Source organism: Haliaeetus albicilla, chromosome 24 (genome assembly GCF_947461875.1).
Source record: "Haliaeetus albicilla chromosome 24, bHalAlb1.1, whole genome shotgun sequence".
Lineage (NCBI taxonomy): Eukaryota > Metazoa > Chordata > Aves > Accipitriformes > Accipitridae > Haliaeetus > Haliaeetus albicilla.
In genome coordinates, this window is record NC_091506.1 from 19,981,780 (window position 1) to 19,994,135 (window position 12,356).

Below are 12,356 nucleotides of genomic sequence, written 5' to 3' on the forward strand. Positions count from 1 at the left end.
TTTCCACTAAATCCTCGTTTCCACCCCTGCACTACGCACCCCTGGCCCTCTCCTGCCCTCTCTGAGAAGTCCTACAGCACAACAGGCTCACACTTTGGGGAACTCTACCCACAAGAATCACAGCCCTTCTGGCTGTTACTCTTGCAGATCCACCCCACTGGCCTTGGCGTGCCAGCAGCACACATGCCATCCTGGCATCAGCAGCCCCAAAGAGATCTAACCAAGAGCAGCCATTACCCCTCTGAGTCCCGGTCGTATCTGAGTCGTTTCCTCTCTGGTGAATCCATCTGCTGGAATTTCTCTCTCCGGTCGTTTCCTTTGTCTTTATATCTCCCCTTCACAACAGAAAGAACAAAGTAAATACAGGAGCTACGAAGTATTCAACACCCCACAGGAGACTGCTCTGCAGTCAGGTCTCATCTCATCCTCAGCTGGCTGCAAATCTGTCCTGGGGACCCACAAACCCTGGATGTTTCTAGGACCTACAATCTACTTATTCTGTCCTGATGGCATCTGTTGGGCTGACCCAGAATTGTGGTTGCAGCCGTCCAGCTACGGCACTGGGAGCAGCTTTGCTACCTTCCGAACAACAGACAGTTATAACTCTCCCATTCCTGGCCAGGCATCAATTTTAGATGGAAATCTGGGTCCTACTTAGCCCAAAGGCCAACGGCTTGCAGGGCAACAGAACCTTCTTCTGGGAGGAGAAAGACCTGCTCTTAGAAGCCACAGCACTATCTACAGGTCCAAATGCAGAGTGTGCCTACAGTTCAGTCTAAGACTTTCTGGGAGGCATTTAATGTCCAGGCTGCAGATACAGGTGCATAAGTGGAGGGTCTGCCTGGGACCGACATCCCTCTAATGCAGGACCACTAACAGAAGTCTGCCCACCACTGCAGACCCACCTCACGCTCTCTCTTCTCCAAATATGCCAGTTCCTGCTCAGATCGTTTGATCTTCATATGTATCTCCAGGTTTTGCTGGAAGGAGGAAAGCAAAAGCCAGTGTCAGCAGAGGATACAAGCTGTCAGGGTCATTTGCTCCACCCATAAGGAGTACAGGTAATAAAGTGGCATGCTCTTGCACCTGGACTATACCAGATGGAACAGCTTCTTTTGCAGCCCAGACTACCTGCTCCCCCACAGAGGCCAGGATGCCTTCTTCTCCACAGTAAGTAAGGCAACCAGTCCTATTTTAACCTGCATGCAGTTTGGCCCTCCTAGAAGCAAGAGCTCAAAGGCAATGCAGAACACGGGGAGACATGTGCTAAGTTCTCACTGCTATCACACTCATGTGTGCCAGCACCCCACTCTCCCCAAGCCTTAGCTATCTTGCTACAGCTTAAAAAGTCACACCTTGATGTTATAGCACTCCCATGGCAGAAACAAACAGCTCACACAATGCTTTGAACAGAGCTTTGATGGGAACTTTGCCTGTTACTGTGTCAAATTCAGCACAGCTCTTCCCACCCAACCGTCGCATTTTTCTCTGCAGATCACAAAGCTGTTGAGCCAAAGGCAGCTTGCAGCACACGCACAACTCCTCAGCCACCAGCTCCCCCATACCTTGTGCAGGTTGGAAAGCTGCTGATGCTTGATGAGCACTTCCTTGTTGGGAAACTGCCTCCTGCACAGTAAGCAGGCCAGCTTGTTCCAGTCAGTCAGCTTGTCGTCGCTGACCTTGGCCTTCCTCGGCTGCTCCTCACGTTGTGCTGGTGGGTGGGGAGGCGGCAGCCACTGCACCTGTGACTGCTCCTCCTCTTCCTCCTCCTCTTCGTTGTCACTGTCTCCTCCATACTCTCCCAGAAGTCCTATCAGAGGGTTCACCACCTTGGGCTGAGGGAAGAGGCAGAAAAGTGTGACAATTTGTAGCATCAAGCCTGTCCTGCCATGCGGGGCTCTGCTTCCCCAAACAACCTCCCCATGACTTCTGTCTCCATTCCAGCCCAAGAGCCAGAGAGCAGCATACCACCAGCATGGGCAGGGAATGGAAAGAAGCTGGCTGGACACCAGAGGGTAGACACCCTTCTGTTCTCTAGACAGGCTGTGCTTTCGTGCCAGGCTTTCCCAATCTGCCACACACCTAAGCACAAGAAGCTGACTGAAGCAGTGGCTATTTGGCGGGGAGCTGCTGTCAGCCACTTTCTCTAGCCATGGAGATCAGTGAAGTTTGGCCTTCCTTAGTCTGGAGGCAGCTGGAAGAGTTTTCTGTCTGAGGAGACCCTGCTTAAATGCAGGTACTAAATCTCCCCCTGCTAGAAGCCCACAAACAATCTCAGAGTTATAAAACAGACTGCCTTCACCATTCCATCTCTAATGCTCTCTCCTCTGGCATGAGAAGCTGGCACCTCTGTCACTCAAGATCATGGCCAGGCTTTGGTGAGCCTCTCTAGTCCTGTACCCAGGCTCAAACAAGGCAAAACCCAATCCTATGGAGCCGCTTACCGGGGCTGCACTCTCATCCTTTTTCACAGAGGGAGGTAATGGTTTTTTAAAGACGTCTTCTGCAGAAAACTTCTCCTCTCCAGTCTCATTCTGAAACAGTCAAGATCAGGTGTTAAGACCACCATAGCATGGACTCACTGCATGCAATAGCTAAGCACCCATTTAAACAGGCCTCCAAGGAAACCAGGCAGTTGGCAGAAATGAGGTGGTGGTTTTGGCGGCAGACATTCCCATTCTGGGGAATCCATAGCTCTCCTGCAGCTATGCCCTTGGTTTCAGGGAAAGCTGCAGCAGCTCACCATGCTGTCCCAGCCTCTCCCACTCTCACTCTCTGCTGGACTGTCATGCTGACAGCAGCTCCAGCCGTGCCTCAGACCAGTAGGGAGCTGGGGCAGGGCCAGGTCACATTTGGACACCTCTGTGCACAGAGGACACAGAGACCAGGTGCAAAGCCACCCCCACAGCCAGCCAGCATTGGAGCAGAGAAACCCATCACTCCAGGAAGAGTTACAGTCCTGCTTGGCCATGAGAGATGAGACAAAGCACAAGTACTATAGGTGAGGAGGGGAAAGAACACCACCAGTTTTCTCTGCTGTGTCTGCTGCACAACATATGGCCAGGCTCAACCAGTGTGGTGGTGTTTTCAGGATCTTCCTTATACTGGACAGAGAACACCAGAGACTGCAGCCACCCAGCATTGCAGCAGGATGAGCCTGTGATGCTCATTTGTACACTCAGCAGCACAAAGAGCGTGCTGGGGTGAAGCTTCACGTCTACATGCTTTACAGTAAACGGGTCTGAAGCCCTGGACATGCTCTAGTTTAGCAGTTCATTAGCTACTCATACCTGACTGGAGAAGACAAGTGCTACACAACATCTTACCAGGCCTGCACTCTCATCCTTTTTCACAGAGGGAGGCAACGGCTTTTTGAAGACGTCTTCTGCAAAGAACCTCTCCTCTCCAGGCTCGTTCTGAAAAAAACCAAGATTGGGCATTAGGCCATCAGCAGCACAGGGGTCCAAAAGTGCACACAGCAGCCAGGAAGCCACTTCTGAGCATCCAGAGAAACCAGGCAGCTGGTAAAAATGACAGAAGGATTTCTACTGGAGATGCTTTCACCCTCCATTCAGACAACACTGTGTTTCTCCTAAGTCAGTGCCCTTGAAAGCAGGCATCCTCCATACCAGACGAGACTCCTTGGCTGGCTTGGTTCCAACCTCAGGGACAATTACACCCCTTGGGTCCCAACTGCCCAGGGCTGGTCATGCCACAGAGTGTATCCAGACCAACAGGCAAGGAGGAAAACAAAGTTTCTGCATTTGTGGCTAAATCACTTCTATCAACTCTCCTGGCATTCCTCAGGCCCAGTCAGTATCACGACACTGTTGCGGGAGACCCTGCTCCAAGCACCCACGCTCAAACATCACTTTGGGCACTTACTCCCAACCAGCAGCTCCCTACGCTGGGGAGACAGCACTTGCTCACTGGGAGCAGCACTGAAAGGCACTGCTGAGGACTGGGACTGGACTCTGGGACGGATTGTACAGGACAGCCATCACAAACTCCTATCTGCATTCTATCTCAGTTCACCTTTGCAGCCCATCTGCACTGCCTGCCTCATCTTCCTGCCTGTCTGTGATGTTTGGAGGGGGCAGGAACTGTGGTTAGGGAAGAGCTGAGTCTCCGTCATTATCCGAGTTGGTATGTTTAAACATCTCTGCTATTTTTCTGTTGGCTCTGTCACAATACTGGGTGCTTTCAGCAGTATGAGTGAAATGTGTGTCTCAGTTACCTGGATGTTTCTGAATCCTTTACCATAAGGAAGGGATGAGAAGCCCTGACTTAATGTCACAAGAGAAAAATTTCAGGAACTTACTCACACCTGGCCAGACAACAACCATGTTCCTGGTCTGCTGGTGACCCCATGTATTTCATTGTTTTCCCTCACTATACCTCCCTTTTTGAATCCTCTATGAATTACTCTCTATTTTCTAACCTCTCTTACCTCAACCTCCTAGCCTCAGACCTCTGATCATCCTGGTGCCTAAAGGGATTTACCTTAGCAGAAGTATTTTTCCCTTTCTCCTTTTTGTCCCTATTGTCCCTGCTGTGTGGCTCTTTCCTTTCATTTGTCCGTTCTTGGCTTCCATGCCGCCGCCTTCTGCTCTCTGTAGGTGATGAGCAGGCTTCTCGGTCTATTGTGACTTCTCTCTGAAAGAGGCATTTGGAACAGACTTAGCCAAACCCCTGCAACCTTCTTATTGGGCTTATTGTCCTTAGTGGGCTGGGGAGACCAGCACACTAAGAAGGGACTGCAGAGCCTCAGTCAGCTGAGGGCAAAGGCATCAGAACTTTGCTGGGGCAGAAGACAGTCTACCACAGTCAGGTCATCAGAACACTACCCTGCTCACCCCAAACACGGACATCTCCAGTATCATGAAAACAAGATGATAGTCCCAGAGAACCTCTGCAGATGGCTCTTTTTCAGCATCATTGTAACTACTGCTGGCTGGGGTCAGGGAGCAAAGAGACCACAGATGAAAACAGAGCTCTCCTGTTCACCTTTTAATAGAGTCACATATCACAAGTCTTCAGTAAAATCTAGCATGGATGCTCTGCCCATAAGTCTACTCAACAAAGAGACCAAAACCCCTCCAAAGGCAGGGCTTCAGAGGCCAAAGAGGCAGCTACAGTAACTGGTTCAACTAATGGATTCCTAGGCTCTCATTAAGTTGATACTTTGGAACATGTATCCCTTTTATACAGGTCAGAGGACTGAGTGAAAGAAATACTCTCAGCCTCTCTACTGTCCTATGCTTCCCTGTCTTCAGGATCCAGCTGCAAAATCTTTCCAGAGAAGGGCAGTTTGTAAGAATATACTGTGTGTATGTTCCCATGGACTCACCTGAGTCCTGGGGTCATAGTAAGTCCCAGCTATGGGATCGTAGTAATTCCCAGTTTCAGGATCATAAATGTATGTGGACACATCTGATGGAGCTGAACAGAGAGACAAGAGTTAACACCACAATATTCCAAAGGCAGAACTTGCCTTTTACAAGGACAAAAGCATAGGCAAATATTACACTGCTGAAAGGATCAAGAGTGGGAAAGAAGAATTCTTCTCTCCTGGCAAGAGAGGTATGAGCATCCTCACATCACTCGACCTGTATCTTCTTTTCTTTAAGGAGTAAGAAGTGAGATAGGTTTTCACAATTCTTCTGTTTTAGGACTCTGGCAAAACTTCCACATCAAAACACACACTTACAGGGGCTGCGCTGAGATCACCAGACCACAACACTTGACTGGACAAAGATACGTAATTCAGTAATTTCCCTAAGAATGAGTACTAGGCTCTGTGTCCACCCACCCCTGTGAACAAGGCAGATCTGTGCTCTTTCAAACAGTCTGCTGTTTAAAGTGATGACACTCCCTACATCCTTTCCGCCCCATGGGTGCATGAAAGATCCCAACAAGGAAGGGAAGCAAACTGTTTCTACAGTAAAAGCCAAAGGCCTTAAGGGTAGGCCTATAATGTGAGGAATACTTCTCATCTCCAAAGTGTTATTGGACAGAGCTCAGCAATACTACATACAAGTTAGTAAAACAATCAGGAGTGTTCTTCCAGCTACTGGCACTGCTTCATAAAGTGTATTTTCTTCCGTCTCATCTAGTAATTGCCAGGCTGATTTCATCCATCAGTTTACCACAACAGTGAAAAGCATGCAGCAGGTTTCCTTTATCTGCATGTAGTTTTGCATGGTAAGAGTAGAGAGAAACACATCATCAGATAGGAAAATGTGACTAAACAAAGTTGGCAAAGGAACTCAGAAGTGGGTGTAGCAAACAAACCTACTCTTAGCCTTTAAAAATATTTTTGGGCTGATTTCTACATGTCAGTGGCCTTTTAAGGAAGAAAAGTCTCCACAGTAGGAGTGAGGCAGAGCTTAACTTACACTGTGCTCTGGTGCGTCTCTGTGATTCGCCGCCCCTCCTGTCTCTCATGCCCCTTCTGCCCTGGAGTAAGTGAACAACACAAACACATCAGAGACTCTTTGACAAACATCATATTGCTTATCCTCCCCCTCACAGGCCCAAAGTTCAGGAAAACAGCTCACTTAGCTACCCTGAATAGAGCACAAGCAGACATAGCTTTTCATCTACAGAGCAATGGACAGTGTTACAAAGCACAAGACCTCTGTAGCTTCCATGAATCTTTAAATGAGGTGCTCACAGCAATCCACATCGAAGCCTCCAGCTCATTCAGTATGGGAAGAGCCCTGTAGTCTAGTAACAAGCACTAGAGAAGAGACATTCATTCCGGGAAAATTCGCGGAGACATTCACTCTGTAAAAGTGTGGTATAGAGTAATCCAGCCTAGAACTCCCTCAAGCAGCATCTGCACCCTGACTTGCACTTCTGTGCACATTATAAACACAGTGTTAGGGGCAGAGTAGCATTATCATCCCATCTTCAAACGTGTTGAACTTTCTGCAGCCCAAAGGGAAAAAGCCTAACAAAGTCAGGCCTATAACCCCCAGTGCTCCCTCCCTTTCCAGTGACCTGCAGGGAAGCTGTGCAGACCTACCGGGCCATAGTAGGAATTGTCACCATGCTCCCCATAGTCATTCCTGTTGAAATAAAGGTTGCAGGTTAATGTCAATCTGGCTTCACATTAATCTCAGCATACTCAAAATGATCAGCAGGACCAATAAAGGCAGAAAGACCATCTTCACTGGCCACATGTTGGATTGCGTCCATCCCAGGAGACAGAGAGACTTTGCAGATCACTGTCTCCACAACTTATGACCACACTCTCTGCTGTATCTGTAAAGATGCATATCTCCAACTGCTTTTTAAAAAGCTGAACCCATTAATTCCCTCACTATGGGATTTGATGGCTGGATAACAACAAGAGGCCATGCAATATGATGATTAATCCCATACTGCTCAATCACTGAAGCTTCTTCTAGCTCTGATGCCTACTGCCTCATCTGTCTATACCTTCTCCTCCCTGTAGCAAGATTCACTTCCACTGTACGTCCATCAATGCAGATAGGGGGATCCAGGTTCTGCAGTATCTTTAGCAACCTCAGCGCCTCCTGTAAAAGGAAAGGACAATTTCACATCCATGAGAAGGAAACATAAGCCCATTTCCCAAATCCAGTCCACCTGAAAGACAGGGTTTATGCTTACATGATGACCACAGCAGGACAGGAAACACAACACTTTTGTCTAAATATTAGTGAAGGATACTTAGAATGTGACAAAAAGGATAAATGCATTGTTAGGTTCTCTGCTTGTCCTAGGACTGTTTTCAGCAGCCAGCTAGGGACTATATTCTCGTAGGGCTACTGTTTCCCCAAAGAGTTTTGGTGAACATCCTCTGGACCAATGCCAAAGCACAGCTAGGGAGTCTGGGAGTCACCCAGAACCAGAAAATGTGAACCCTCCAACATGGGACTGTCTCTTAATTAAGATTTTTGCCTTCTGCAGACAGAAATCACTGAATTCACGTTTCCTGCAAACAAAATATCTGTCCAAGAGGTGTTCAAGTTTAGGAGGGTCTACAAAGAAATGTGTTGGGCAAGAAACTCACTCAGCATCACAGCTTGCGACAACAGACTATCTTGGCACCTAAAGCCAGAGAGCAACAGCTGTATCAGATATTCCCTGTACCTAGCCAGACAAGCAGAAGAAAGGACTCAGTCCAGGACAGCTGCACCACAAGTACAGCTATTTCTTGTATTTCTGTGATTTCTCTACTTCTACAGACTATAGATACCGACAGAGGGAGCACGTGAAAGCAGGAAACTACTTACAGCATGTGAATCCAGTTCAATGAAGCCATAGGTCTGCCCCATCCTTCCAGCCTTGTTCTTCATGATGCGCACGCTGGATGTGGAGAGACGCACATATGGGGCCAGGAGCCCCACAATCACTTCTGGTGGGGTGAATCGAGTAATACGCTTCAGCATGATTGCTGTGAAGCACAATGAGGGAGGTGGCCAGGAAAGAAATAGTAAAAAAAGGTAATTCAGATCTAAGTTTATTGTGACAGCACAGGTAAAACTAAACCCACTCAAAGCAACAGCGTGGCTTCTTGCAGTCGAGACTGGAAGCCATCGCTTTTTTTCCTCTCCACTTTGCAAGATGCTCAGAGTACTGCCTCCAATTGTTAACTTTTCCTTCCCAGAAAACAGATCAGAAAGTAGGCCCCTCCTCAGAGGAGCTCAGCCCAGGATAAATTCTGGCAAAAGAGACTTCTGCTGCCCTGCTAAGTTAACTGCACCATCCTGAAGCCAGCTTGCCCTGAATTAATTTTCCTAAAGGCAATTTGCCAGCACCTTTGGAGCTGGACAGCCCACCACCACTTGATACATGGATTTGCACAACATAGAAACAGCCTCTAGAGGTTTTAACGAAAGCTGCCCTTTCTGCAGATGGCCTCATGGAGTCCAAGCAAGACGAATCCAAAATTGGGCCCTGTGCCACTCACTTCTGCTTCCTCCACCATCCTGTGGTGTGGCTTCCTCTGCTTCTCTCTGAGAAGGCAGCTCTTGGTGCCGGTCCATGTCCCTTCTCTTCTCCTGTGAGGGCCGCCGCTCTCTCCCTTCATCTCTCTTCCTTGGCTCCTGCTCCTGAGGCTGACACTCCTGCTGTGGAGCAGGAACTGAGGGCTGGAGAGGCTGCTTTGGAGATCCTGGTTGTCCTGATAACTCTTGCTCAGGTTTTTCAAGCTTGGTCTCGGCTGTTAGAGAGGAGAAATGGAATGGTTTCCCATACAGTGTTTCAGCATGTATTTTTCTCCTCCTGTTTTCTGGCCACCGCAGTAGCACCCCTTATAAAAGGCTAACCTGTTCTTAACCCATGTCTTAACACTCTGCAGACACAAGGTGTGTAAGGACAAGCTAGATACTGCTCATCCTTCCATTGCCTTGTTTCATGTTGGGCTCACCTGTCCTGGAGGACACCTGACCTCTCCTGTCAGAGACAAGAGGCTATTTGGCCTCCTTTTATGATTGGCTCTTGCCTGGGCAAACGTGAATCAGGGATGGGTTTGGATATGTTCCTCCCATGTCCAGGACAGCCTACATGGCAGTGATATCCTTACTACGCCTGATGTATTCTTGAACACCCATAGCTGAGCAGTATCAACTAGTAACTGTCTCCCTACCTCTATGCTAGAGGAAAACTGGGTGCAGACCCCTATGATCACTAAGTGAAATGAATCATAACACTGATTTTGATCAGGTGCCTACTTACCACAGATGAGGCAGATATTTATGGAAACACCCTGCCCCCCAGCCTAGTTATGCAATGCAGAGAATATAAATCCCATGAAGTTTCTGTGCTTGAAGGCCTCTGAAGCATCTGGCTTCACTTCAAAAGAGATCCCTACCTGAGCTGCTAAAGCTGTTGGAAAGGGAAGCCAAAGCTGTGGGACTGCAAAGTCAGACATCACCAGCCCTGCACCTGCTGCTGAAGCCTCTTCCCACAAAGAGAAAGAAATGAGAGTGCAAGACTTGGCACAGTGAAGCTTCACTCTTTAATGCCCACCGGAGCACCTCCCCACTCTCGTTCTGTTTGGGCAGCGGGCAGCATGGCAGAACACACAACGATTCTATGTGTAAACGTTGGGAAAGTTGCACACTGACTTGCTTGGCTGTCAGCACAGCTCATGTTGGACAGGCCCATACTAATCTGTCTGCAGTTTGCAGCGTGCAGAGTTTTGGCTACACTTCATGAGCAGAACCTCGTGTAAAATTTGCATAGGAAACCAATCTGCATGTGCAGCTGTGAAAACTGCCCATGCAAATCACACAGACATAAGCACAACCCCGGAGGTGGGAAAAGCAATTCTCTTACTGAATTCTTGCTCAGCTGATGCATCCTCTCCCTCAGAACCACCTCTGGAATCTGGGCCTGCTCTGCTTCCTGTAAGAGAGGCATATTAAAGTCCATTTCAAGACCATGAGTCACAAAGCGTGCAAGAACTCACGCAAAGCTGCAGTAACGACTATATATGTATGCCTAGAGTTGTTTTGTTTCACTCGGCAATTAAAGGACAGTCATACAGAGGTTACCTTATTACACATTTTCAAAATCAACAAAAGCAGGTCAGTAAGAAGCATGCACCACAATCTGTCTTCAAAGCATCTTAAAGGCTCTGTTTAATTTGCTCCTCAGCATTTTTATTACAACCCACAGTTGTGCTAGGCCAGCTATGAGAATTTTGCCTTCATAATGCTGATGGAGGAGCCACAGTGCAACAAAAACACAACCACAGGGACAGTGCTTCAGTAAATAAAAAGTTCTGCATCAGTAGTTATTTTAATGTCCTTCTGCCTGGGGTACGCAGGTAAGAAATGCAAAACATCAGAAGCCTGCTCAAAGATACAGAGTCAAAGCTTACAAAGTGCCTGGAATACCTGCTCGTCCCAAAGAAATCAGTTCCTCAAGGGAGTGTGTTTTGGCTCTCGTGCCCTCCCACCCCAAAAAGCAGAGGTGCTGGTGGGGTGAGGAGAAGCTCCTGGAGGAGCAGAAATCCTTTCCATGCACTTACAATCAGCAAGGTGAGTTCAGCAATTCAAATCCTGGATTCACCTCTAATCTGAGAGCCTCAAAAGAATAACACTAAAAACATGCAGCTGCATCTCCTAAGGAAGGTGGGTTGAGGGGAAGCCATCTCACCTATGGCCAGCAGAGCTAGCTCACAGTCCTAGAGGACACACAACGCGTAACTCTGTGGACAAAGGACAATACCAAAGCAATAGGAAGGAAAGGCTTTGTGCAGTAAGACACCTCTCCACCAAGCCTCACAAGAACAGAGAACCTGGTAGCAACACATCTGCATGTAACATCTTTAGTGTGGACAGGGAAAAGGGTCTAAATGAAGCAAAACTAATAATCCTCCTAACACAGTGCTCAGCTAGCCCATTAAAAGGGATGCCACAGGGAAGCCAGAAGACAAACTTACTTGTCAGGGCAGATGAAACTTAACCGACCAAGCACAGGGGACCAGATATACTCACCATCTCTTGGGAGCTTGCAATAGGAGCAGGAAGATCTGTAGCCCACAGTACACACCTTACACTGCAACGGAAGATGGACAGCATGAGGAAGTCATGTTTTGAAGGCAGTGGGTACAACCTACTCCAGAAGGCCAGACTCTGCAGTGCTTTCAGAAAGTAAGTAACAGCCATGGAAAAGTTACAGTGAGAGCTTAAGAGACAGGATGTGTAATGGCCGCAGGAGCCTTGGCTGGAATGGAAGGGAAAAGTTCACATGGCTCACAACTGGGATTGCCTTGGGAACAGGACTTTCACACAACTTCTGAGCACAGATTTGTTCACACCATGGAGGTACTTCACTAGTCCTCTCACGTGATACTGGACCAAAAAGCTCCATGCTAGGCACCATACTGCTAGCCACAATATTGTTTCAAAGGATCCAAAGTTACCTTTGTATTCTCTAATCTCAACTCACTCCTAAAGCAGTGACAAAGTCCTTATCTGAGCTAAACTGTAGATACTGATGTAATTTGCTGCACAGGGAGAATCAGTGAAGAGGCGTCTGCTAACCAAGAGGTAGAGCTGTACAGGTTCGGATGGTTATCCCACCCAGAACCACGGTGGAAAGAGCCAAGTGCCCCATTTTCACAGCTCTCTCCAAACATAGCATTCCTAACTTCCTCTTCAAACTCTTTGTAAATGCATTGCTTCTCTTTCATGCAATTTTCTTCTCTCTAACTAAAGGCCTGCAAATGCCCTGGGGCACAAGAAAGCTCTTTCAGGCCATGCTTGTGCACAGCAACGGTAGGGACATACACTTCCAGCTACTTCTCATTGCACTGAGCTGTTGTGAAACCACTGCTTGAAACTTCTGTCTCTACTTGATCTCTGGAGCATTGT

The 12,356-nt window shown here is 47.9% G+C and overlaps 1 protein-coding gene across 3 annotated transcripts in view; it reads right to left on the reverse strand.

Annotated features, from left to right (window-relative positions):
- Positions 1-12,356, reverse strand: part of RBM6 (RNA binding motif protein 6) — a 59,526-nt gene that overhangs the window by 3,155 nt on the left and 44,015 nt on the right. For all 3 annotated transcript variants that reach the window (XM_069769620.1, XM_069769618.1, XM_069769621.1), the window contains exons 8-21: positions 11,478-11,538; positions 10,312-10,380; positions 8,942-9,193; positions 8,265-8,425; positions 7,447-7,544; positions 7,031-7,073; positions 6,399-6,459; positions 5,351-5,442; positions 4,504-4,656; positions 3,327-3,416; positions 2,445-2,534; positions 1,566-1,835; positions 906-980; positions 238-335 (exon numbers count right to left, since the gene is read on the reverse strand). In XM_069769620.1, the coding sequence (XP_069625721.1) occupies positions 238-335; positions 906-980; positions 1,566-1,835; positions 2,445-2,534; positions 3,327-3,416; positions 4,504-4,656; positions 5,351-5,442; positions 6,399-6,459; positions 7,031-7,073; positions 7,447-7,544; positions 8,265-8,425; positions 8,942-9,193; positions 10,312-10,380; positions 11,478-11,538 (1,613 nt within the window). The remainder of the gene's footprint in view (positions 1-237; positions 336-905; positions 981-1,565; positions 1,836-2,444; positions 2,535-3,326; positions 3,417-4,503; positions 4,657-5,350; positions 5,443-6,398; positions 6,460-7,030; positions 7,074-7,446; positions 7,545-8,264; positions 8,426-8,941; positions 9,194-10,311; positions 10,381-11,477; positions 11,539-12,356) is intronic.